This window comes from Pseudopipra pipra, chromosome 10 (assembly GCF_036250125.1).
Source record: "Pseudopipra pipra isolate bDixPip1 chromosome 10, bDixPip1.hap1, whole genome shotgun sequence".
Classification (NCBI taxonomy): domain Eukaryota; kingdom Metazoa; phylum Chordata; class Aves; order Passeriformes; family Pipridae; genus Pseudopipra; species Pseudopipra pipra.
Genome location: NC_087558.1, coordinates 9,271,787 through 9,297,048, shown reverse-complemented (window position 1 = coordinate 9,297,048; position 25,262 = coordinate 9,271,787). Strand labels below are relative to the sequence as shown.

At 48.3% G+C, this 25,262-nt stretch overlaps 2 protein-coding genes across 8 annotated transcripts in view; both read left to right on the top strand.

The window, feature by feature from the left end:
* Positions 1–1,775: 1,775 nt before the first annotated feature.
* Positions 1,776–20,918, top strand: EIF2B5 (eukaryotic translation initiation factor 2B subunit epsilon). Its single transcript, XM_064666067.1, has 16 exons — positions 1,776–2,345; positions 3,464–3,588; positions 3,977–4,162; positions 4,247–4,424; positions 5,676–5,756; positions 6,498–6,575; positions 6,656–6,968; positions 7,610–7,755; positions 8,060–8,198; positions 8,818–8,919; positions 9,564–9,671; positions 10,585–10,675; positions 11,444–11,567; positions 16,347–16,472; positions 17,979–18,089; positions 19,161–20,918. The coding sequence occupies exons 1-16, from the start codon at positions 1,791–1,793 to the stop codon at positions 19,224–19,226; spliced, it is 2,529 nt and encodes an 842-aa protein (XP_064522137.1). The 5' UTR covers positions 1,776–1,790; the 3' UTR covers positions 19,227–20,918.
* A 2,420-nt stretch (positions 20,919–23,338) lies between these two features.
* Positions 23,339–25,262, top strand: part of DVL3 (dishevelled segment polarity protein 3) — a 32,374-nt gene continuing 30,450 nt past the window's right edge. For 3 of the 7 annotated variants that reach the window (XM_064666075.1, XM_064666074.1, XM_064666069.1), the window contains exon 1: positions 23,340–23,537. In XM_064666075.1, coding sequence (XP_064522145.1) covers positions 23,371–23,537 — 167 coding nt within the window. In that variant the 5' untranslated portion in view covers positions 23,340–23,370. Of the gene's footprint in view, positions 23,538–25,262 lie in introns of all 7 variants that reach the window. The other 4 variants (XM_064666070.1, XM_064666071.1, XM_064666072.1 and 1 more) reach the window with 3 other exon arrangements.

Below are 25,262 nucleotides of genomic sequence, written 5' to 3'. Positions count from 1 at the left end.
CCCTGTACTTGCCAATTTACCAGGGCAACGTCTTGGAAACTTGCCTCACTTGGAGAGAGAACAGGATGTAATTAGCCAGATAATCCACTGATTCCCCTGTCAGCCTCTCTGTGCCCGGTCCCAACTCAGCCAGTGGCTGTGCAGGCTGGATCAGACCTGATTTCTGGTGCTGCTTATGCACTTAGTACTACATAGGCAGGAACCAAGATGCTGTCCTGCCCTCAGGCAATGACAAATCCATCTCTTGGATCACTCCTCAAGCTGTAACCCCTGGGCTGAAACCACCTGGGAGCATTTGTCCCAGGGTTAGTTTCTTTGCTGAGGCAACAGGATTCCCAGGGGTGCACGGGTCCCTATTTTTGAAAAGGATAGGGATGATTTATTTCCCATGGGCAGCTCATTTCTATTTTCTTGCTGTGTCCATCCTTGCTGCTTTATGTCAAAACAGTAGCTAAGGTCAAGTGACTCAGCCGCAAGGTGCGGCACAGCAAGGGCTTGGTCACAAGTCACTGGGCGCAGATGGCACCACGTAAGCAACGCGTGAACATTTTAACTGCTAAGGGAAATTTCAGGGAATGCCCAGTGCTGCAGAGTCCTTCAGGAGACAAAGGAGACTTTGTTTTCTACTACGTCAGTCCTGAACCTGCAATTCAACCAGTGGGGAGGAATGCTGCATGTTGCATATTAGAGTCTACTCCCCCTCGCCAGAGACCCCTCAGCACGGCCACAGGGGCTGTATGGGCTGCCTGACATTGGGACAGTGCTGTAAGTCTGTGATTAAGTGGTGCCTCCTTAATTTCCCCTCTCACCAGGATGGAAAGTCCATGGTATGAGCCTTGGGCTGATAACCTTGTGCCACCTTCCACCCTAGGGAGGGGCCCTGTTGTGGAGGTGGAGGTGCAAGTGTCCTGCTGTTCTCTCTTGGATTGCAATTGAATTGTGGATCAGCTCCTTGAGTCTCTGGCTGGTTACTCAGTAGCAGATGACAGTAGCAAGGACCAGAGCAGGGTGTCACAGTGGGTCAGATTATGAGGAGCAACTGGCAGCAAGAAGCCAAGTGAGGTGACAGAGCAGGGCTGTGACCACCTGTCCCATGTGGAGAGGGGCAGAAGCGTGACAACAGGGCAGGGCAGAGAGCACCATTTTACCTGCAGCACCCAGTGCTGGTAAGGGCCCTCCTACTGCCATCCCATGGGGATGGTCTTTAAGCCTGTTTCCCTGGTTTTGAACACAGGGCTTATCACATAGCTTTCCCTGGGTGACAGGGAAATGAGCAGAGAGCAGTGCTGTGTGAGCTGTGCCAGGTAAGAACTGCAGCACTGCCTGGCAGCAGGGAGAGGCAGCAGAGGGACTGAGCCTTGGGCAGGTTCTCTGTGCCGAGGTCTGGACGTGGCTGATCCCCTTCTGAGGGCCAGGATAGTATTGAAACACATTAGGAGGGACAAACAGATCTGCATGAGGGCAGAGCCTGGGCTGGGGCAGGAGTGGCTGGAGAGGATCAGGATCCATAGAACTAAACAAGGGACACAGCTGGACACCCTCACTGCAACATCCTGAGCCACGGTGCTTCACCGAGCTGAGGGGAAGAAAAATGCCATCCCCACTCCAGAAACCACATCTTTCATCTCCTTTGCTCTGGAAGGGTCTCTGAGTGGGCTCCAAGGGGCCCCTCAAGGGCTGTGGGTTTTGGGGACACCTCCTCGGTGGCAGGTGTGAGTGTTGATGTGCGAGTGCTGCCGGTCTGTTCCACACCAAGGCTGTCCTTCGCAGCAGCAGCAGCGTCTGGACACATGGAAATGCAGCACAAACACATCACTGATAGGAAGCGTAGCAAGAAAACATCGCAGCTCCCAAAACCGGGCATCACCGGAGTCGCATCAAAGGACATCCCCCGAGGCCACCGAGGGATGTCTGCGGGGGCGTTCAGGCCTTCCCCCGGCGGGTCCTCGGCCATAGCAGGGAGCTGTGCTACTCTTCAGTCGCTCTCTCATCGGGGCACGGCGATAAAACGCCCCTCCCTTGGCCGCGGAGGCGCTGCCGGGTGTGGCGAGAGGATGGGCGGGGGGGGCAACGAGGAACTCCCGCCCCGCTCCCGCCGGGACGCGCCGCCCCGCGCTGTTGTGTCCCCGCCGGGCGCCCGTCGGCGCTGGCGGCGCGGGCGGAAGCGGAAGCGCTGTGGGCCGCGTGCGGAGATGGCGGCCCGCGGTACCGCGCGGCGCGGACCGGGAACGGGGGCCGCCCGCGGGCCCGACCCGCAGGACGAGCCGCCGCCGCCGCTCCAGGCCGTGCTAGTCGCCGACAGCTTCAACCGCCGCTTTTTCCCGATCTCCAAGGACCGGCCACGGGTGAGGAATGCCCCCTGGGTGCTGTCACCGGTGCTGTCTGTCCCGGTGTGCGCCGTGCGCGGGCGGCTGGGGCGAGCAGAGGTCTGGCGAGAGGCGAGTGCTCGCCCCGCACTGGGTCGGGAGGAGGCGGCGAGGCCGTCCCGGGCTCGGGCAGCCCCCGCCGAGGCTTTTGCCGCCTCCCCGCGCTCTGCGGAAACCTCTGACAGTTCTCTGTAAACAGAGTTTATGTGTAAGAATCTTTAAGAGTTTACTTAAGAGTCTGTGAGAGTTTATATCCCCCGCTGGAGAGGCAGCGAGGGTCTAATTGCTGCCCACTCTTCCATATGGCACCGCGCTGCTGGCTTCTCTGTGTGTGGTGCAGGAGCGGCAGTAGGTTTGGACAGGTTCGTTTGAGATAAAGAAACAAAATCTTGGTCCTTGTCAGTAGTGGGGGAAAGAATATGGCCAAAAATGGATGGGGAAAATACTTTAATTATCCGGCTCAGAGGGATGTGTGTTAAAGGAGCATAAAAAGCTTCTGGAGAATTTAGATCTGGACAATTATCTCACCTCGTTTGCTGATTAAATGTTTATGGTGCTCATAATTATACACGCGAGCTCAGGCCTGAAACAAAGCACCAGAAATTAATTAAAGAATAGTATGAGATCATTCAGTTGTGAATCAGTAACTCAGTTTAGAAGTGTAAGTTGGATGTCAAGTCAAGAGAATACTTGCTTCACTTCAGGTTGGGGTTTTTTTCCCCTTGTTTAGTTGTGGACATTTATATTCCTAAGGCTTCATCATTCATGTCTGACAGGTTTTTCTTGAAGCAGTTAAAAGCCTGAGTCAGGGAATCAGCACTCTGGGATTTTTTTTTTTCAGTCTTTGTCATTTATTTGAGTCTTCTTGAAGAGTTTTCTGTTATAACCTCAATTTTTTATGCCCTCCTCTCAGAACTGAAAATCTACACCTATAAAAGATCAGAAATTACCTTTTACTGTTTAGATCAACTCTAAAAGTTTTTTATAAAAGGTGGTGGAGCAGTTACTTGTATTATGTTGCTGGTACTACTGGCGATATTATATCCTAAAGTTGTAAGGGGCTGTCTATATGCTTTTTGGTTTTGGGTTTTTTTCAGGCTCTTTTACCTATGGCAAATGTGGCCATGATTGACTATACCTTGGAATTCCTAACAGCAACTGGAGTAGAAGAAACTTTTGTTTTCTGCTGTTGGAAGTCAGCTGAGATAAAAGAGCATTTGCAGTAAGAATCTCTTATTTTTCTTTATCATAGAAAAGATTTTTCTGTCTTCCAACAAGCCTCAAAGGCTTGACTCATCCTTCTGAGGAAAACTGCAAGAGATTCCCTTTCGACCATGGTCTCCTAGCATATCTCAAAAAAGACCGTTCCTCCTGTGTAGGAGGATGGTTGTGCAGTGTATTGGGGTTGGGTGTTGTGGGACTGCCCCTCAATTAACCTGCTGTGTGCACAGGAGTGTCCCTGAGCCCGTCGATAGTGGGCTTGCTGTGACGGGATCCTCCTTACCTCACCTTACAGGTGTGCCATGCACTGGGGCACTGTGTCCTCGTGTGTTCTCTGTAGGAACAGCCTCTTTGTGCCTTCCTGATGTTTCTTTTTTTTCTCCTTGCAGAAAATCCAAGTGGTGCCGCCACACGTCTCCCAACACGGTGCGGTTTGTGACCTCGGACCTGTACCGCTCCCTCGGTGACGTCCTGCGGGACGTGGATGCCAAGTCCCTCGTTCGTTCTGACTTCATTCTCGTCACTGGGGATGTGGTGTCCAATTTCAATATATCCAAAGCCCTGGAGGAGCACAAGTAGGTGCTGCTTGCCTGGTGTGCTGAGGCTCTGGGCTGTAGCTCTCTGAAGAGTGATCTCAGAGTTCTGCCCTCCTTTTTCAGGTTGCGTCGTAAGATGGAGAAGAATGTTTCTGTGATGACGATGATATTCAAGGAGTCCTCCCCTGGCCACCATGCCAGGTGCAAAGAGGATGACATTGTTATTGCTATGGACAGTGCCACAAACCGTGTCCTTCACTACCAGAGAACCCAGGGGCTGAAACGATTCCGCTTTCCTATGGTGCGTCTGAACCTGACGGGTGGAAAAGGGTTGTGGTAGTGAAGCAGCCCATGCAAGGAGGAGATCCTCCTTGAATATGGGCTGGAGAACAGTTCTTGCTACTTCTCTTGGAGGAGCAGATGATAGGAAGTAACTTGTGGTAAACTAGCTTTTTTTTTTCCTCAACATACATTTGAGACTTGGTGAAATTGTGCTGGGGCACACATGCTTGGGACTCATTTCAGTTTGAAAGTGGGGCAGATATATTTCTCACAGTTCAGGTTTTGCCTTTTATTTCCTTTTCACCATGTAAAAGGGAGGGAGATGATCTGTGCTGTCACAGGGGCTCACAAATTGGCACAGACCATTTTCATGGAAGCACAGAATCATTTAGGTTGGAAAAGACCTCTGAGATCATCAAGTCCAACCTTTGACTAATCATCACCTTGTCAACTAGACCATGCCACGTCCAGTCATTTCTTGAACACCTCCAGGGATGGTGACTCCACCACTTCTCTGGGCAGTCCATTCCAACCCTTTCCTTTTGAAGTGTGTTGAGCCTGACTCGGGGTGGAATAACAGCAGGTGCAAGGAGTGGTGCCTCCTATAGTCTCTGCCTGTTCACCTAATAATGTGGTAAATGCTCTGTAAATGTCTGCAGAGGCACTTTCTCCAGTGAGATAGATGGACTATTTTCTTTTTTCAACTTGGAACTAAGGCTGTGATTGTATAGTATTTTCATCCCCAAATCAGGAGGTTGTTTTATGCCTTCAAATGAAAGCACAAATCACTGTAGAAAACTCAACTAAACAATAAAAACCAAAAATCCGACACCACCCCAAAAGCCCTTCCTCCCAAAACCCAACAACACAAAACCAGCCGACAGTTGTAAAAAATGTACAGGGGGATTTCATAGCTGTGAACTATGAAAATTGTATTTTGATTTATCAAATTTTTTTTGTACATTAGTACAGAGACTGAGGTAAAGAGCCTCCTGGGGGAAAAGTGATTGTTGGAAGTACAAGCTGTTTCTTGGAGAGCTGCAGTGTGTAAGGGTGAGGACAGTCTCAGTATACTGACTGACACTCAGCTCTTTGTGTGACCAGGCTGTGCCTGCTAAGCTTGGGTCTAGTGTAGATCATAGATTTCTCTGATCTTCAGAACTTCAGCCACTTTAATAATTCAGTCAGTATTGCCCCTGGCTCATAGAAGGCTTTTGGGGTTCAGTACTGTGTGAGTCACTTGGATCATCTGAATTTTTTCCTCTTTCAGAGTCTGTTCCAGAACTCTATTGAGAACGTCGAGGTGCGCCATGACTTGCTGGATTGTCACATCAGCATCTGCTCTCCACAGGTGAGCTCTGCCCTTCCAGGGGTCCAAAATTCAGTCTGCATTGCTCCCTTTGTACTGCTGGTGTGCAGGGGGTGCATGTGGCCTGAGTACTGGGTTTGGAAAACAGAACTCTCAGCGGCTGAGCTGAGAGCCTGGGTGGTCATGTGGTGCTGCTCTGTGGAACGTATGGGTGCTCAGCCTGTATCTGGCACCCACTGCTTGAGCCCAGGCAGAACTACACAGTGGATGTATCCAGAGACTGGCTGATCTGGCACAGAATGAAACTATTCCAGAAAATAAGTGATTTCATTTTGGATATAGTAACATCTGTGGAACAGAGGTGATGGCTGTGCTGCGGAAAGCGTCAGTACCTGCAGGCTGGTACCATACTAGGGTAACATTCAGGGTTATTCCAGCCAAGCCTCACTAACATCTCTTCCACATCAGATAAAGCTTGTCTGCAGCCTTCCCTTGGGAATTAAACTACAAAGTGAGACTGGGCAGATTGCTTGGAAATGCTAAAGCAATGTTTTGCCCCTTTTGAAAACCAGAATCCGTTCATGGATTCTGGCAGAGGAAGAGGAGATGGGAAGGTCAACACTCTTAGCAGAAGGAGTCAGAGCTTTATTCCAGGCAAGAGCATCACTTTTCTGTATTGTGTAACTTGGCTCTCTGAGAACTGCTCAATAGCCACTAATTACCAGGCTTCCCTGGCAACATTTTCTCTAACTGTATTATTTCCTTTTATTTTATTTCTGACAGGTGGCTGAGCTGTTCACAGACAATTTTGACTACCAGACACGGGATGACTTTGTGCGTGGTCTGTTGGTGAATGAGGAGGTAAGGAGAGAGTTGTTACAAGGGAGATCCTATTGCCTTGCCTTAGAGAATCTCCTGATGTTCTCCTGCCTGTCTCCCAGGTCCTGGGGAACCAGATCCATATGCATGTAACGACGGAAGAGTATGGTGCTCATATATGCAACCTGCTAATGTATGAGGCTGTGTGCTCCGACATCATCCGGCGCTGGGTTTATCCTCTCACTCCGGAGATGAACTTCACTGATGACAAGAACCAGAGTTACACGCATTCCAAACACAACATTTACCGAGGGGTGGATGTTAGCCTTGGCCATGGCAGCATCCTGGAAGAGAATGTGCTCATCGGGCAGGGAACGGTCATTGGCAGCAACTGCTCCATCACAAACAGTGTTATTGGGCAGAACTGTAGGATAGGTGAGTACAAGAATGGGGTTCATGCCAGCCTTGCCAGGCCAGGGCATAGGTTGCTGGGATTTAGTTTTTAATGTGCATTTGGCACTGAGAGGGGATGACAGGTGGATACTGATTGATTTCTAGTGGGAAGAAAGGAGAAAACCTTGTTTTTCCAGAAGGGGAAAAAGATTAAAGTTCTCAGGGTACTACAGTGAAACTGGAAGCTGAAAAGTACTTCATGGAAATGAGTTGTTTCAGCAATAGAGAATGCATGAACTTTACTGATCTAGAGTTACTACCCACCAAACTCATCCTGCAAATGAGGGACATCTGTTCCCATTCTTGTGAGTTGCTTGGTACTCCTTCCTAGCCTTGGCTGGATTTTCTGTTTTTTTTTTTTTTTTGTTATTTGGCTGTGTTTGTCCAAAATCGACATATCAGTTGTTACTCTAAACTTAAGTCTCTGTAGAGAACAAACTTGTCTTTCAGCTTTGGGTAAGAAGTGGCCATAGGCCTCTAAGGCAGATTTTTGCCTGTCATCTAACATCCATCGTGCATCAAGGGTGTTGGAATTCAGTAAGATGCTGTATAGTGGACTCAGCAGTGTGGGAGAGCAGCAGACTGCCTTGCTCAACATATTTGTGCTTGGTGCTGTGTAACAGGTGATAAAGTTGTTTTGGACGGAGCTTTCCTGTGGGACAGAGTACACATAGCAGATAATGTGGAGATCCACCATTCTGTTGTCTGTGACGAGGCTGAAGTGAAGGAGAAAGTAAAGCTAAAGCCCCACTGTGTCCTCTCTTCTCAGGTGAGATGATTTTTGTCTGGTCTGCTTTGTGTCTTCCTTGGCCGGTTACTAAACTTGTACTAGACCATACCAGAATACAGGGCTGCTCCAAGGCTTTTTGCAGGGATGATGACTGTGCTACTCTACCACCTTTTTCTTCCCTTTGTTTGGCTGGGGCAGTGTGGTGTGGGATCTGGCAGTGCTGATGTCTTCAGTTATACTTGTTAATAAGAGCCTGTCTGGAGCAGCTGTTGTCCCTGCAGGTGGAGGTACATGGGGGCAGTCAGGGTGTTGTTTCATTAAGATATGTTGTACATATTTGCAGGTAGTAGTAGGTCCTGGCATTACTCTCTCTGAGGGCACAGTGATCTCTCTGCACCCCCCAGATGAGGAGGAAGAGGACGATGACCAGTTCAGCGATGATTCTGGTGTGAACAAGGAGGAGAGCAAAGTGAAACTGAAAGGTATGAGAGTCTCTGGCTCCATGCACCAAGGCTGTGCAAGGGCTTTGCCTTCCATGATCTTTTGGAGTCTTTCCCTCCCTCATTCAGCAGTGCCAGGCTGGAGCTTAGTGCTGCATTCAGCTTGGAACCTACGTGCTTTCATTAAGGCAAGCAAGAATATTCAGCTCAAAGCTGGACAGTGAGATGCACCTCAGTATCCCAGTATTAAAATCTTGGAGGCTCAGGTATATTTCATTTTCCTTCAAGTAGGAGCCCTGTAGGAGACAATGAGATCAAATTGGAAGAGATGTTAAGTTCAAGGCAGTTGCAAGATGTATGTCCTCGTATCTGGACTGTGTCCAAGGGCTTTGTCCTTGTGAAGTACTCTTTTTACAATCTGGGTTTGTCAAGGGATCTAAACACGGTCTGCTGAATGCTTCTGCTGTAGGGAGGAGTAAATCAGTCACTTGTCAAGACAAGTGAGAAGATAAAAGCTGAAATCTGTATGCATCTGCAGGAATCCCAGCTCCCTCTTGAAGGATATTTAGGGACAATAATGTGCAGGTTATACCAGTTTATTTCTGTTTTGCCTGTAACCAGATCCAGTACATCTATGCTCTGATTGCTGATTCTTTTTCAGGTTACAATAAAAAGGACGTAGGCTCAGAGGGCAGAGGCTATCTCTGGAAACCAGATGACAAGAATGAAGAGGATGAAGAAGAGCAGAGACAAAGCCTGTGGGGTGAGGAAAAGTTTAGTGTGGTCACCTGGGTATGAAGAGACAGACCTGTGTTGGGGAAACTGGCCAAGTGGGATGTTGATAGTTGTGTGTAGAGCAAGACTTGAGCTTTGTGAAGCAGACCGGCTCCAGGTAACACCTGTGTGTAGAGGCAAGGTGAGAGGTGAAAGCAATTGGTGGACCAGATTCTCTCTTCCTGTGCTCTGTGGAAGGTGTTTATTAGATAAGTGACTTGCTCTAACATCCAGAGCTATCTGTGCTGTGAATGCTGCACTATGGGGTACTAGGCCCTCCCTCAGAGGGAATATGCTTTGGCTATTCCAGGTGCTGCTGGCTTTCTTCCTGGGAGTGACAGTGTCTGCTGACATTGCTCCATCGTGAGTCAGCAGCCTGCGCAAAATGCATTTGCTTCTATCCCTGTCCTTTGTTGTCTGCCTGCAGACTTTCAAAAAATGCCATTATCCTAGTGCCAGCTGCAGCGTTCCCTCTGCAGCAAATCTAATCATCTGGACCTGTAAATAGAAGCTTCCCTGCAAGGACAGATAGTTGCTGACTTGGTTGGGAAGTCCCTAGGACACCTGTTTCCTCATGCATGTGATAGTTGCAGCTTTTGGGTGCTGAATGGTGCGTCTTCTCTTCTTCCTCAGGCCCAGCTATGCATTCAGAGGAAGAGAGCGAGTCAGACAGTGACCTGAGCATGGGCTCTGAGGAGCCAGATAGTCGGGCAGCATCCCCTCAGCTGGATGACATCAAAGGTGAGAGATGGGTGGAAAGAACTATGGTGACTCTGCAGAGATAATGGAATGTGTGAGATTTGTGCTGCTTTCTCTGTGTGTATTGGAAAATTTGTGGATGTCTATAATATGCTGTTTCCTGGCTTCACTTTCTGCATATTCTGCAGAGGTCTTTAATATTCTCTGTATCCTTGTTGTGTTAACCCAAGGCAGCCAAGGATGAGAAACTAGACAAAGATCCTCCCTCTTTCTCATTCCTGATCACTGGGTCTACATGAAAGAGCTCCCTAAATTGTCTGTTTAAATGGCAGTGCTATTGCCTAAACTCAGAGACTGTGGGAAGGTCCAGCAGAGTTTCCCTGTGTGGACAGCTTAGTGCTGTTCTTGATGGAGAATTCAATGTCCTTGTAGGAGCTGCGTCTTTTGGCAGAGATGTTTTGTTTTTCTCTTTTGTTATGTTAAGCTTATCTGGATTTGAAATGGGTTTAAGCCAAACTGAAAAAAAAAAAACCAAAACCCAAGTTTTCATGTTGGAATATCTCCCCTAAGGAAGTTAAATCAATAGATTTTACGTTAGAATTCATATCTTTAGTTATGGGAAGATCAGGTTTGTCTGAACAGGAAAAGCTAGATTGTGAAAGTATAATAGAAATTCCACTCTAAAAGGTTACCTGTAGAGGTAAATAGCTTTGTACTGGTTTCTGTGGATAGATCAATGATTTCTAGTAGGTAGTTTCCTATATTTCCTATATTTGAATTATATCCCATTATTTATAAGCATAGTTGCTGTGGGTTTGTGTCAGTTCACAGAGAACAAATAGACATCAGTGTCAGAATGCTTCCTTTGTGAAGGGCATAGTTCCTTCAGTAATGAACATTTTGAAGAATCTGTGCTTTTCCCTCACCTCTAACTGCCTGTCCTTTCTTTCATTAGTTTTCCAGAATGAAGTTCTGGGTACATTACAGAGGGGTGAAGAAGAAAACATTTCCTGTGACAACCTGGTCCTGGAAATAAACTCCCTCAAGTGAGTGTTCCCCTAGGGATGCTGTCCCTTATGCTGAATGGTCAAGTTTGACAGCAGACCTGTCAAAAGAAGAGGAGAAACCATATGAATGCTCTTGTTTGATTGTTAAACATGAATTTTATCAGTATGGAGCATGACAAATGCAGCTTAGAGATCATGACTGAATGACAGCAGAAGTTGATTGAGAGCACCAGCTGCATCTGTAGCATCCTTGGTGGTTAGGCTTTTCCTGCCCTGGTTCTGTAAGGAGAGATTGAATTGCTGTTAAGTAACTGTGGACTGAAGAGAGCAAGCCAGTTCTTGGCACAACTGCCTGTGAGTTCACGCAGGGTCTGCTGCTCTGTGCATTGCAGCACTCAGCCAGGTGCCTGCAGCTGGGGCTGTGCTGTGGCTTGTCCACACTGCTTTTACAGCAGCAAGTCTAGAACACATAATCGGAGTGCCTTTTACCTAGTATTTCTCAAATCCAAACCTGTTTCCCTTCTTTTGTGCAAGAGCATTGCTATAGCACTCTGGTAAGTGTGAGGGTGCTATCCTTGCAGCAGTTTGTTCCACTGTGATAGCAGATTTTCAGGACTTGAGGCCTTTGCAGGGCCTGATGTAATGCAAGGTGGTTTTATTGCCTGAATATTTGGAAAACCAATCAACCAAGTAAAAAAACAAGTCTGTAAGATGAAAATCAGATTTTCTGCTGTATCTCTGTGAAGAGCTACAGTCTGCAGATTGATAGTGTGAAATGTTGGGGTGTTTTTGCCTTTTTCATCATAGATACGCATATAACATTGGCCTGAAGGAGATGATGCAGGTGCTCAGTAAAGTGATCCTGGAGTTCCCACTGCAGCAGCTGGATGCAAACCTGGACTCCCAAAGCTATTTCTCCGCATTACTTCCTGTAAGTCCTGCTCCATTTGACTCTTCTTTGGACTTGTCTCCTAATGTGTAGCCATCCCTTTGTGTGCCCCAGGTAGTTCCTGGCTGAGAAGTCTCTTTGGTTAATCCTGAAGCCAGTTGAACTCCATGAGTTCACGAGCCTCTTCATCTTCTATAGAAGTAAAAGTGAACTGAAACTATTGTACCTGCTTGACAGAACTCGGATGAGACTGTAGGTGTGGGAGCTCTCCTTCAGTACCTGTGGTTTGTCTCTGTTTCCTGTGTGGGATAGAAGGGCATCGCTGGCGTAGAAGAGAAAAGAAAAGGTCTGTTAGTGATGTCTTTACGGGCTTGCATTCTAGGAACCCTGTTCCAATCTATCTTAAGCTCTGTCCCTGGGGCAGCAAGGGGCACTCCTCTCCCAATGGGATCCTTTCCAAGGTCTTAACTTGTCTGCGTATTGTTGGTGGTGCCAATTTTTTTTTCAGTCAAATGCAAAGGCACAATATTGTCTTCGTGCGAAGCTTTGTCTCTAGAGAGATGGATTGTATGATTGGGTGAGACTAGTTTCAATTTCCTGACTTACAGGAGACAAAATAGGGTAGGATCTGTTCTAAAAAGCAGGCAGTCTTGTCTTAGTGGTTTTGTTGATCCAAGCTGAAGTCATTGTAGTATTTTTGTCTCTTTATTGCCGATTTATGCATTTGACTTTGCAAAATCTACAGGTTACCAAGATGCTCTTTCACAATGAATGAGTCTGACGTGTTTGGGACAGACTACTTTAATTTTTTTAGGACTCCTTTTATTTTTTGTAGGAGATTGATCTTAAGAGGAACACTAGACTTCCTGCTAATCCTTTCTCTGAGGAAGTGTGTGCTGTCAATTGATGGGGAAGGGAGAAAAGCCAATTCTCCTTTGTGTAGGTGTAAGCATGGTACTTAACACCTCCTGGACATGTGGAGATGCCTTCTGCAGGAAACATCCATGTGAACTGATCTGTTTGTCACATGGCTTAGTGAGATTTTGCTGTTCACTCTGTTTAAATTCTTTTTTGCTTTTGTTCATTTTTCCAGACTGTTTTCTTGAATAGCACATCCTGTCCCGAGAAAAGAGAATTGAAGGGGATGACTGAAGGAAATGTTGGAGCAGATGTTAGATTCTAAGTGGAAAGCACTACATCTAGACAACAGCTTGTGTGGAATTGGTAGCTGTGTAGGATGTTAGATTTTTTTTTTGTCCCAGCTGGGATATGGCATCTCTTTCTGTCACCCAGGTTGGGCTCCTAATCTAGCATGAGTGGAACAGGAGAAATTTACTGCAGCACCCAGTCAGAAGATGTTCTAAGTCTGGACTGAAAAAGATAAATGCCTGAAGTTTTGTGTAATTGCCCAAAACCTCTTTAGAAGCTAAAGACAATGGACGTACGTGAAGGGCTTACCTCTGTGTAACTTGGTCCATGTATATGTCATCAAAGGAAAGCTGGTGCTCATGTTTAATAGCTGAGACAGCAAAGCAACTCACCTTTAGTGAGATGCAATAGTAATCTAAATCTTATATTCAGGGAGACTGTGCCCCATGTCATGGGCAGGTGGAATTTCTCTAGGCAGGGAATTGTGTTGATTTATGAAACACAAATGATTAATCCAGACACTGCTGGTCTTCCAGGGCAGCAGCTTTGTGTATTTACCAGCAGGGCTCTGAAGAGAACAGTTCTTCAGGCAGATGATGTACAGCATCTGAAACTGTGGCTTTTCTGCAACTTGTGGTTCCCTAGTTAGTAAACAGTACACTCCATTAATTTACTAAATCTTACACTCTGGGAATCCCAAGCACTGGCTCGGTATAGGTTAGTATATAATGGAAGCACGTGGCTGAAATGTGCAGCTAAAATTGCTTCAGGCAATAGCGGTATTGGGCTGAGCTCTGCTCATGATGGTGCAGATATGGCAAAATCTTATTTTGTATGAGGTGGAGATACTTGCATTCTGAGAGTGGTAGATATCAGAAGCCCACTGAACCTTGCAGAACTGTTTTATGTTTCTCCCCCTCTTTGTAGCTCAGCTTTGACCAAGAGATGCTGAAGGAAGATGGGTTGCTTGTGTAAAACCAATGGTGGAACAGTCCCAGACAGTTCAGGAGGGGAAATTGTGGAAATGCCATAGTTATGATGTATGGTTTGACTTGAAACCACAGTATGTGCTCTGAAGTGATGGCTCCCAAGCACGAAGCTCTTAAGTGTTGCAGCAGTTTTAGGAAACAAGCATCCGGTAAAGGATATGCCCATGGGTACGTTTTTCAGATGAAACAGGGAGGCTTGAGAAATAGAGGTATCCAGTTTGATGTATGCCAGGTGTCTTGTTCAGCTCTTGCACAGGATGTAGAGCAGAGACTTTTCCTAGAACTGTAGACAGGGATTCTGTAACGTTGTGCAAGTGAACACAACATGAGATTGCTTATATCTGGGGCCAAAATGGACCTCTGCTTTCACTGAAGCCCTCTATGGTGATCAGCACAGATGCTCTTGTGGTGTAACAGGTTGGAATTATAGTTTTGTCCCTCATGTTTTGCATGTACATCATGATGGTGTTCTGTGCTGAGGGTAGATGTAAAATAGTTTTAGTGTCAAGACTGTCCTTCTGACAAGAGAACGGGATCACAAACCTCTTTGAGGTTTGAATTTGTAATGAATTAACCTGTCAGAAGGATTTTATTGCTTTCTCCGGACTGTAGATTGTTTTGAGGATTTACCTGGGTAGAGTGAAAGCCTGGGAAGTTATAGTATTGTCCATAAGGCTCTCTGTCAGGTATCTTTTCATGCTTTTCAGTGTTTATCAAATCAAAAATAATTGCAAGCTTCTAATTATCCAGTTCAGAGTTTTTGTGATCTCCCCAAATGGCCTCTCTGGTCATATAGGCTCAGAGGATGTTTTTACTGGGACCTGAGCCCTCCTTTCCCCAGTAGCACCAGCTACACTGCAGTGCATGTTCTCAGCCTGAGATGGTATATTTTTTTTTCCTTTCCCAGCAATAGGCACGCTGGATTGAGTCCTGAAGTTGTGAGTGTTTATAGCTCTGCTTTCTTTATAAATAACTTACTTTCAGAAACTCAACAGCTTCTGTCAACAGAAAGGTATTACAAAGTGTTTTTGAGCCTGGAAGGAACTGGATAGTAGCTTTACTACATTTGAGGTGAAGATTCTGAAGAATAATAAAAATACAGGAGATGGCGTAGAGGAGGAGAAGAGTATCTAGGATTAAACATTTTGCTAAAGGCTAAAATACTTTCTGGAAATATGCCACACAACCCTCAGTTTTTAGGTGTGACACCGTTATGATTAGAATCATTCTGTGCTATTACTGTTGTTCCTTGAGCCAGTTGATGTAGTACTATACAAATCAGTTTGTTTATACTAATCCCCTCCTTTGTTTCTGCTTGAGGCATGCAAATTCTGGCCTGGTTGCGTAGAAAATATGTCTGAAGAAGTGATGGAATGTAGTACCATGGAGTAGATGAGCACTGTTTTCTAGCACAGGCTGTCTTTGGTAGTCCACACTGGCCTGAACCATCACCACAGTCTGGGTTCCACCCCTGCTGTGTGTCCTCTAGCTCTCCCTCTGTCAGGGCTACTGCCTGTTAACAATTGTCCTGGACAGAATAATGCTGGTTAACCCCGAATGTAGGTGACTCAGAGCTCCTTCATCACACCCCAAGCCCCTGTGAATTAAATGTTTCCCTGAAAAACGGACCAGATGTGTTCCATAAGGAGACACTGCTGAAGGCACAGCAAAACAGTGTATATGTACAGGTGTGCCAGGGATGTAGTTGCAGGATCATCTGCTGTTGAATTACTCCATTTAATAAGATATGTAACTCTGATTTAATTTCCTGCAGTGTTTTTGTAGAATGATCTGGTCATGATGTGGCCAATGCAGAATTTTTGTACTTTATCTGAGTTCTGATACCTTCTAAAATTGTTATGGACAGGGATCTAAGTATTACCTCCTGTCCCCGATTCAGGTCAGTCTGTGCTGCTTTGCAGAGCTCCCAGCTGCTTGCTTCCCAGATACGTGCAACAACTGAAAGAGCTATGGAGGACTTGGACAGAAATATTATTTGAAGAGGCAGCACCAAAATCATGAAACTTAAGACTTCATAAAAAATAAGCCTTGGAGGAGAGAACTGAGATCAGCTAATAGTGTAACAATTTCTTGCCCTTCACCCTTCCCACCCATTCCCTGCAGCAGACTCCAGGATCCAAGCAAGCCTGTAGGCACACAGCAGACGTGTGACTTGCAGTCAGGGGCTGCTCTGCTGTGTTCCTGTTTCAGGGGTAGCTGTTTTTCACTGTTCACTTCCTCTCAGCTGGTAATTATCCTGGCACTGTCTTTTTCTGTGTTTTCTTATTTGTTCTTCCACTTTGAAGCGAAATTCCACTGAAATGTCAAATGCTCTGTTGGGGGGAAGCTTTGAGTAGCATATATGTGTCTCTCCTTATTGGTCTGCTGTGATTTGCTTTAAATACCAGATTCCATTGAACACATTTATTGTGATGATCTGGTATTCATCCAGAGAGGCAAAACCAAGAAAGCTAACGGATGTCATCAAAGCCGCTTAGTAAAACCAGCTCCTGTCTGCACATGTGCAAATGGACAGAGTGGGGTAAATACATGAAGTGGTCATTTGAATGGTTTCTTAAAATGCTTCCCTGAGCCAGTTTCTTAGTGCAGCACAGCTGAGAAACAGGGCTGAGTGCACCCGTCCATCTCAGCTCAGGAGCTCTTCTGTGTTTTCCCCCTGCAGCTGTTGAAGAACTGGACCCCGTTGTTTAAGAACTACATAAAACGAGCATCAGATCACTTGAATGCCTTATGTGCCATTGAGGAATTCTTCCTGGAACATGACAGTCTCTGTGCATCGATAGCTAAAGTGAGTATCTGCTCCCAAATCTGAGGACCTGTTTTTGCTGGATTCACGGTGAAATGCATCCTATTTGCATCATCAGCTTGTCTGCTTTAGAGGAGAGAATTTTGGGGTCTCAGTGGAGAGGGTGTGTAGGAAAACCATCTATAACAATTTCCTTTGAGAAAAAAAAGTACTGTGTCTGCCTGTGCCTCTGAGGGAGCACAGCTGAGGGTGAGTATTAATTACCAGCCTGCAGCCTGCAGGGAGCTATTATTTTGCAGCTTCTAACCTCAATGCCCTTGTTCTATGACACTGGAAGAGGCGAGGCCAGAGGCTTGCTTTAGGAAGAGCTTTACTTCATTTGTCTGTCTGTCGTCCCTGGGATCTAACTGCTAAATGGCCTATCCTGATTTAGAGCACAAAACAAGCAAACCTGGGAATCACAGATTTTATTTGGGCTGAGCTAGTTATGAAACTAGAAATAAAGAGAAGCTGACGTGGCTGATTACCTGTCTCCCCGTTTCTGAGAGTTTTCAGTATATTCCTCCTCACCCTCCTTCACAAATACTTTGTCCCTGCATTTGTTCTTCCCTATCACATGAAGAGCATTTGACTTGGATTGCAAGTCTTTCCTTTAGCAGCAACTCTGGAAACCTCTGTCTTTTTTGGAAGAGCTCTCCTAGAGCCTACTTAACTCTTGGTTCCTCAAGAAAGAGTAATCCTAACTTCTAGCTGATGGCAAACCACTTAGGACTGGAGCCAAAAGCCTTCAGTTTGGTGAGCCAAAATGTCCTTGAATTACAGCAATTGTTTGGCATGTGTCCATTGTTCTAGGGGCCTGAGTTTCCCTGGAGGCTGGGAATTGAAGTGACACTTTATATTTGGAGTTGGCAGCCAGCTTTGTTAGTGTTCTGCTGCAAGGAGACCGACTGCAAAGTGCCTGTTCTGCCTGAGCACAAAGGCACCCTGAGAAAGCCTGATTGTGTCTCCTCCTCGCTCACAGGGCAGGGGCTTGAGCTGATGAATGACCAGTTGCTTTGACACCTGCCATAAGGCACTGCTAAGAGAGAGCTGGCAGGAGGAGGGAGCCTGGGGCAGAGCTGCATAGGTTCATGCTCTTCTGCACGTGTCCCCGTTGTGTGTATGTGGGCCTGCATCAGCTGCTTGTTAGATCTGCTTTGGGGAGGGGTTTGGGTTGCTTTAAAAAGAGAACTTAAGTAACATCTTGAACTGACATCCTCTGTGGCCGTTTGTTGCCCAGGGCCCTCATACCCATCATCCACAGAGCTGAAGCTGATGGGGCTTGAACTTCGACTCACTATGTGTCATAACGTTTAACTGTCAGGAGCATAAGGCTTGGTAGGAGAAGCACAGTTATTTTTAACAGTAAAAAGAAAATGAAGCAGACTGAGTGCCTTCTGTTGAAGATGTAGCTGAGAGACACAGATTACGTGCAAATTTTGTACTTGGACGTGAGCTAGTCCCAAAAGAGCTTATAGGAAGCCTGTTGCTCTTTTCTAATTGATGCAGGTGTTGATGACATTTTACCAGCTGGAAATTCTGGAAGAAGATGTAATTCTCAATTGGTTCTCTTTGCGGGACACGTCTGACAAAGGAAAGCAGCTTCGGAAAAACCAGCGGGTAAGTCCCAAAGGTGTTTGAAGAGGCCGTGGTGGGGGAACAGAGAGACAACAGCTGCTGAAAGAAACTTTGAGTGGAGTTTGGTGTGACTGTCACCTTCTGTGGAGCAGCTGCCATTACATGGTAGGCCAAGAAACACACCGGTGCACTGAACATTAAGCAACACAACTTTGTTCTCCAGAACAGATGTTTCTGTGCATTCTGCCACAATCATCCTGTTTGGATGACGAATGGAAGTAGTAGGATTGTTTCTGGTGTGCTCCCTGTAGCACGAGGCCAGCACTTTCTGGAGTAGCAGCACAGCTTCTCTAAGCCAACACCCATTTGAAATGGGCTTTAGGCCAATGCCCTGTATGCTGGCCCCATGCAATTCCTTTGAAGCTTTCATTCCTGGCTCACCAGTCCCTTTGCATATATTTCTAAATGTTTGCTGTACTGAGTGGTTTCATTTGGCTTCTGTTGCAAGGAGCATATAAACTTCCCTCCTCCATCAGGCAGAACTTTGTGCTGCAGTTTGGCTGAGCCCTGTTCCAGTCCTCCTCCCTGGATCTGGAAGAGGAGCAGGGGGAAAAAGCCATCTCTGCAAAGGTTTTAAACAAAACTGTTCTTCAAAGTCAGCTATTAGTATAGGTCAGCAGTGCTTTCAGCTGCTTGTTCAAGCCCAGTTAAAAGGTAAAATGAGCTGCCTTTTTAATAGCAGTTTCTCAGGGAGTAGTTTTTTTCCCAGCAGAGTTTTCCTAACATGTCTTAGCTAAGGTGCAGCTGTCATCTCTTTGCCCTCAAGCTCTGAAAAACTCTGAAGCTTTTGTCTTTTTGCTAAGTGTTGTGGGGATTGTCTGACTGGAGGAATCTCCTTCAGGAATTTAGTCTGCATTTGTCTGTGGCATCCCAGTTGTTTTTCACCTAACTGTCTCCCTCTCCCTCAATCTGTCTCAGTTTCTATGTCTTCTGGAAACACTTTCTCTTTCTTGTGTATGATAGTGATGATCATTCACACAATGTATTTGTTGAGCATTTGCAGCATCTCTTTGGTGTCAGTTGTTGCCCAATTATGTATTGTTCTTTCTGCAGCTCCAGAAGTTTATCCAATGGCTGGAGGAGGCAGAGGAGGAGTCGTCTGATGGCGACCAAGACTGACGTGGTGGCTCAGCATGAGAAAAGGCTCTCACTGCCTTTCTGGGCCGAGTGGGCAGGGCAAGATCAATGCCAGTGCATGGTGTGTAGATGTGAGGCCTGACATCGAAGTGACTGACAATCCCATCATCAATTCAGTTGTGTGTTCCCAACTTCACCACTTCCCTCCCTCCCTCACTTGCACACCTTATGTTGCAACCCAGTGTAAAAACCATAAGGGAAAAGCAGGAGGTGGTGATACCTAAAATCCCTCTGGAACCTGGATATGATATACTATAAGCTATCTTTGAGGAGGTCCTTGTTACTAATACAAAGGGAACGAGGAGATGCAAATGCATATGATGCCCATTTAGATCTAACCATCGGGATTGTGGAAGAATGGTCATACAGCTAAGTTGTTTGGAGTCATTGTTGCTTCTGGAGCTAAGAGAACTCCTGCTGAAGAGACACTGGCAAGGTTGGTGAGTAAGAGCATGTGGATTAGGATCTGGAGTGCAGGACTGGGATTCAGGAGTTCCTGTGCCTGGAGAAGATGCAATTGTATGAGGATGCCCAAGGCATTTTGCAGCCTAGAAGGCACTTCTGTGATCTTTCCAAAAGGGAAAATCTCTTGCCATCTGCCATGCTAGGATCTAACACGAGGTTGCACAGTGGAGTTGGTAAAACCATGTGTTTCCCCTGCTGTAGAACCGGGGATGGTGTGTGTCAGCTCCCTGGGTGGGGTTGGCTAGCAGTGGATGTGCACTGGCCAGTGAAATGCTGTGCAGGTCGACACATCTTACATGTGATCCGTCTTCTGTGCACCCCAGCTTAGCAGACATGTTTCAGAGAAGTGTCTGTTTCTTTATTTTTTTCTATAAAAAGGGAGCAGAGGTGCCTGGCTCCTCCCGCTGCACCAACTACACTTGTGTTTTGCTCCGGGGGCCACTGACTGCACCAGCTGCTTTGAAGAGGATGCAAGTTCCTAAATTCTGCTCCAGTGTGAAAATGAGTGAGTGGTATTTCCTTCAACAGCACGTGGTCTGTGTATCCACATGATTTCAGTTATACAAGCTTGCTTACTTCATGTCCTTTTATTTATTTGAAAACTTCCCTCAGACAGCAGGGAAAGTGCTGCAAACCCACTGTGAAGTTCTGCAGCCACAGAGCAGCTCGGCAAGCAGCAGGGAGCGAGTGTGCCTCTGGCACTTTGTTACCAGCACAGACAATATGTGGCAGCAGTAAGGCCTTTAAGAACAGCTTCCTTGAAGTGTCGCCGTGCTGTGTTCTTCCCTGCTCTCAAAGAACAGAGCAAGAAGGGCACAGCGAGCATCAGCGTGTCTTCATAGGTGGGTTATTTGTTGGATGTGCTGACCTTGCCTCTGCCCCTTCAGGAGGAGCATGGAATAAATCCTTTGCAGGGGGAAATGCACTGGAGCTGCCCACTCAGGATATATTTACTTGGCTGTTCCGTGGTGCCACAATTGTCAGTGAGGGGACAGCATTGGAGACCAGGGATACTGCCTCTTAAAAGCTGATGTGCAGGCAGGGCGATCTTGTGCACTCACTATCAGTTGCCAGGATTGTGCATAAATGTCCTTGTTTTCTGACATTGCAAACTCAGTCTTGTAAATGTTGGGGAAATAGTTGGTATCTGAATTTTCTGTATCTGCCAATATTTAATTCAGGGAGCAAATAAAACCTATCCTGGTGTTACCAGCTTGTTTGCTTTTTTTTGCCTTGGGATTTTATGTCTCCAGTTGTGGTACATGCCTGAGCAGGGCTTTGTGTGTAAGCTAAATAACTCATTGCTACTTTCTCCTGAAGAGATTTTAAGCACACAATAGACAGGTGGGGAAATCAGCAGAGCATTGAATTGGTGTAAGTGTTCATTGATAACTCACGTTTACAACTAGAGAACAGTTCTGAACATAGAATCCTGAAATGGGTGAGGTTTGGTTTTGTACAGGATTATGTTGCAAAGATGAACCTTAAATCCAATGAAACCTGTTATCATTTGTCATTTTGAGAATTAGTGGGAATGCTGGCTGATAGGCACTGCACTGTGCCCTCCTGATGCTGGGGAATAGGAACTGGCAGAGAGGGGGAAGGACAGCTACAGAGCTCTTAATAAAACCATTTACAAAACAGCTGCAATACTTGGTAACAAAGGTGTCTAATGTGTGGGATACAGGCTCCAAGGTGCACCCACAGCTATGCTGGGAAGTGGGCAAGGGAGTGGCCCTGTCAGGGGCTGACTAGGATTCTTTACCTTGTGCCTGCTTTTGGGTCAGGGAAGTGTTGTAAAACAACTTTCAGATTTGCTCTGTCAGGATTGACACAGGAAGAAGCACCTTAAACTAAACTTTTCCATTCTGAGCTGGATTCTTCTTTCCAGGTACACCAGCTTTTACCACAGAGCTCCAGGCATGAGGAAATGACAATTTTCTAAGACCTGATGTGGAAATATGGGAGAGCCTTACCCTACTTACAACTCCTGCTTACATGAGGACTTCCCTTGAATTTTTTTTTTTTTTTTTTTTTCCAGTTTAGTGTCAGGTTCTTCACCCAGTCTAGCAGTGCTGCCCAGGTAATTGCTAGCACGCCTGTAGGAGTCCGTAATGCAGGAGGAGACAGTTTAGCTCAGCCTGCCTGCCAGCCGGAGGAGCTTGGCTCTGTTCCCTAGAAGATCTCTCTGGCTCCTTTCCTACTGCAGGGGAGTCTGGTGCTGAGGGCTGGTGATCTGGTCTCATGCCTTGTGCAGGCCCATGGCGTGGTGCTTCCTCTGCATTTGTTCCCTCTAATCTGGGACAGTGTGAGGCGGTTCTTGCCCTTCCTGGTGGTGGGTGTTCCCAAAGCTCCATCCACCCCAGCTTTGCTCTCAGCCACAGCTCTGGGAAACTGCTGATGGAGACGGTTCCTTGGTGCCCTTTGGGTGCTTCAGAGGTGTCTGAAGGGGAAAACAGCCAGCCCGGGACTGCTGCAGCACAGAGGCAAGTCCTGGGGACTGGGATCACAGTGCTGAGGACTGCAAGTAAGAGAGAGATGGGGTCGGGGGACAGAGAGGATAAGGAAGAAATCTCAGAGCCAAGGGGGTTTTACAGCTGAAGAGGCCACAGTATGTGGGAAAGGAGAATGTTCATGAAGAGTAGAGGAGGGAGTCTGCTTGGTGAGGGAAAGAGGCTTAGGAAACTTGAAGGGAGGGACATTGTGGTGTCCAATGCCTGACTACTGGGGATAGTTGTTGTTTGGTGACAGTGTTCAGAGGGAAGCCACAGCTGGAGGGGAACTGGGGCGGGAGGTAGTCCCTGTGTGTGGTGGCCATCAGAGACACAGTACGGGGAGTTCAAAGGGGTCTGGACATGGGAGGACAGGGTAGAGCAGGATGTACCTCATGTTCTGTAAGCTGTACTCAAGGGGCCTGTAGCTATATGGTATGAGGAGCATGGGGAAGGTTGAGAGGTGTGTGATAAAGGACCTGTAGAAATGGAAAGGGAGGCCTGTGGTATGGACATGAGAAGCAGTGGAAGTTGTGAAGCAGCATCAGTGGGTGTTAAGAGGGGGAGAAAGCTGAATGGGAGTGGGGAGCCTGGGAGGGGTACATGGGCACACGCCAGCTGGGACTGGGAATGTGGGTGCGTGGGGAGTGCCAGGCTGTGTGTGAGACGACGTGGATGTAAAGGACAAACCCAAACACCCCCACAGGCGGGGGGGCTGGCGGTGCGCACTCAGCCGAGGCACAGCAGGGGCGGACGGGGCCAGTTCCAGCTGGGGGTGGGTCTCCTATGGGTGCGGGGTCTGGCTTGGGGCAGGGTCTGGGCCGACCCTCCCGGGGTGCCCGCTGAGCCCGGTCTCGTTCCATCGCGGTCCCGGTGCCGGTCCCGTTCCATCGCGGTCCCGGTGCCGGCCCGCGCAGCCCCGCGGGGCGCCGGTTCCGGTTCCGGCGGGGCCGGGGCGGCGGGCGGGGCGGGGCCGTCGGGCCGAGCCTGCGCCGTGCGGGCGGGCGGCGCTGGGACCCGCAGAACAAGGGGCGCGGGGGGCCCGGGCGTGCGGAGGCCGCAGCTGGGCCGGGGCGCGGGCAGGGGCCGGGCCGGGGCCGGGGGTCCGCGCCGGGGCGGAGGAGGCGGCGGAGGCGCGGGCGGGGGCCTGGCGGCCGGGCAGGGGCGCCATGGCGGCGGCCGAGACGAAGATCATTTACCACCTGGACGAGCAGGAGACGCCGTACCTGGTGAAGCTGCCGATCCCGGCCGAGCGCGTCACCCTCGGCGACTTCAAGGGCCTCCTCAACCGCCCCAACTACAAGTTCTACTTCAAGTCCATGGACGACGACTTTGGGTGAGCGCGGGCCCAGTCTCCGGTCTCCCGGGGCCACGCGTGGAGCCCGGGCCCCGTGTGCCTCCCAGGGGGCCGCCGGGGGACACCCGCCCCTCTCGGGGCTGGGGCCGGGGCCAGCTCCCCCCTCCGCGACGGCGGGGCCGGGACCCCCGGGGTAGGGAGGTGCCCTGAGGGACTGGCGGTCCGAGTGGTGCCCGGCGTGGGGAGGGGGACCCGCATCCATCCCCCATCCCCACTGCCTTGCCTTGGAGCGGGTGGGGATGGTGTCCCCCTTGGGTTCGATCTGCGGGGGACACACCCTCCGTGCGCCCCCCGTACCTCGCCTGGGAGAAGCTGGTGGTGATACCCCCCCGTGCACGTTCTCTGGGGCTGGTGGTCCCTGAGTGCTGCCTCCGGGTACAGCCCCCCATCTTCACTGCCCTCATCAGCTCTGGGGAAGTTGCCCCCTGGTAAATCCCCTGTGAGGCACCTGGAGTATCCCCTTTCTCTGGGGCTGCAGAGACACCTTGGAGGAGACCACTGCCCCCCATCTGAGGGTTGCCCCCTCCACGTGCTCAGGATGTTTGGCCAACACCTTGACCGAGAGGGCATCTCCCATCTTGGGAGTGTCTAAGGGTGGTGTCCCCCCCTTGTGTCCTACTCGGGATTGTTATTCCCCACCTAAAGGGCCTGGGCATCTCACACTGTGCCTGCCTGGGGAGGGTGCCCCTTGTTCCCTCCGCCAGAGGGGCGTGGGGGCAGTCCTGCCTCCATCAGCCCTCCACAAGAAGTGGATTTGGGGACGGTTTTGTTCTCCTACCATCCATTTTGGGGAGGGACATCCATTTTGGCAGCTTTGTCCTCTGCATCTCATCTCTGGGAAGAATGGGTAGAGGGGATGAGCTTTCTCCTCTCCTGCCTCCGTGGAGAAGGAGAGCTCTCCACGTGCTGCCCATCTCTGAGCCAGGGGTTTGTGCAAGACCCACTGTGCCCACATACATGTCCCATCCTCAAGATGAGATGTCCTGGGCTAGATCTCCGAGATGGATCTGGATGGAAGAGGGGTGCAACCTGCCTTGCATCCCATCTCCTTCAGGTCAGCTCTCTTCCAACACTGGTATTTTCATTACTTCTTCTGTGATACCCTTTGGTTCCTCCCATCATGGGTGGCTGTTTGGAGGTGAGGAGATATGTTCTGTCCCTTGTTTGGATGTTTTACTGACTGATCTTCTGGGGAGCCCCTGCTCTCTCCTATCTGTGTAAAGCTGGTGACTGTTCTGGGGAACAATTACCACATGAAGCCAGCTCTCTGTAAAACCCTTTGTCTCCCTTTTGTCCAGAGTCTTCATACATCTGACTCTCCTCTAGCCTTTTTCAGGACTCTTTCCATCTTAAAAATGTAGCTTCTCTTGTCTTCCACAATGTGTGACCCTTTACCATTCCTAGCACTTTGGTATTTGCAGGAGTTGCATGATCCTCCTTCCTCTGAATTTTTTTCTCCCCTCTGAAGATTTAGTGTTTACAGTAGGTCTTGTATATGGAGCTGGGACTACAAAGTGTTTTCAGTTTTATAGTCTTCCCAGTGTCTTCTCCCTGCACCAAATACCTCCCTAGGCTGTGATTTTGGCTCGTACCCCACATTGAACAGGGCTGGGCCTGTTTGGGGCTTGGATGAGATCGGTGTGGCTGCCTCAGCAGGGGGTGCTCTCCCCTCCTCAGCCAAATTATCCCAGTGCCCAGGTTCCC

Bases quoted from the DNA above. Each gene is read 5' to 3' on its own strand.
- EIF2B5 (XM_064666067.1), top strand. From the start codon at position 1,791: ATGGAAATGCAGCACAAACACATCACTGATAGGAAGCGTAGCAAGAAA. The intron at 3,589-3,976 runs GTAAGAATCTCT...TTCTCCTTGCAG, and splicing joins GAGATAAAAGAGCATTTGCA to AAAATCCAAGTGGTGCCGCC. The intron at 10,676-11,443 runs GTGAGTGTTCCC...TTTTCATCATAG, and splicing joins CTGGAAATAAACTCCCTCAA to ATACGCATATAACATTGGCC.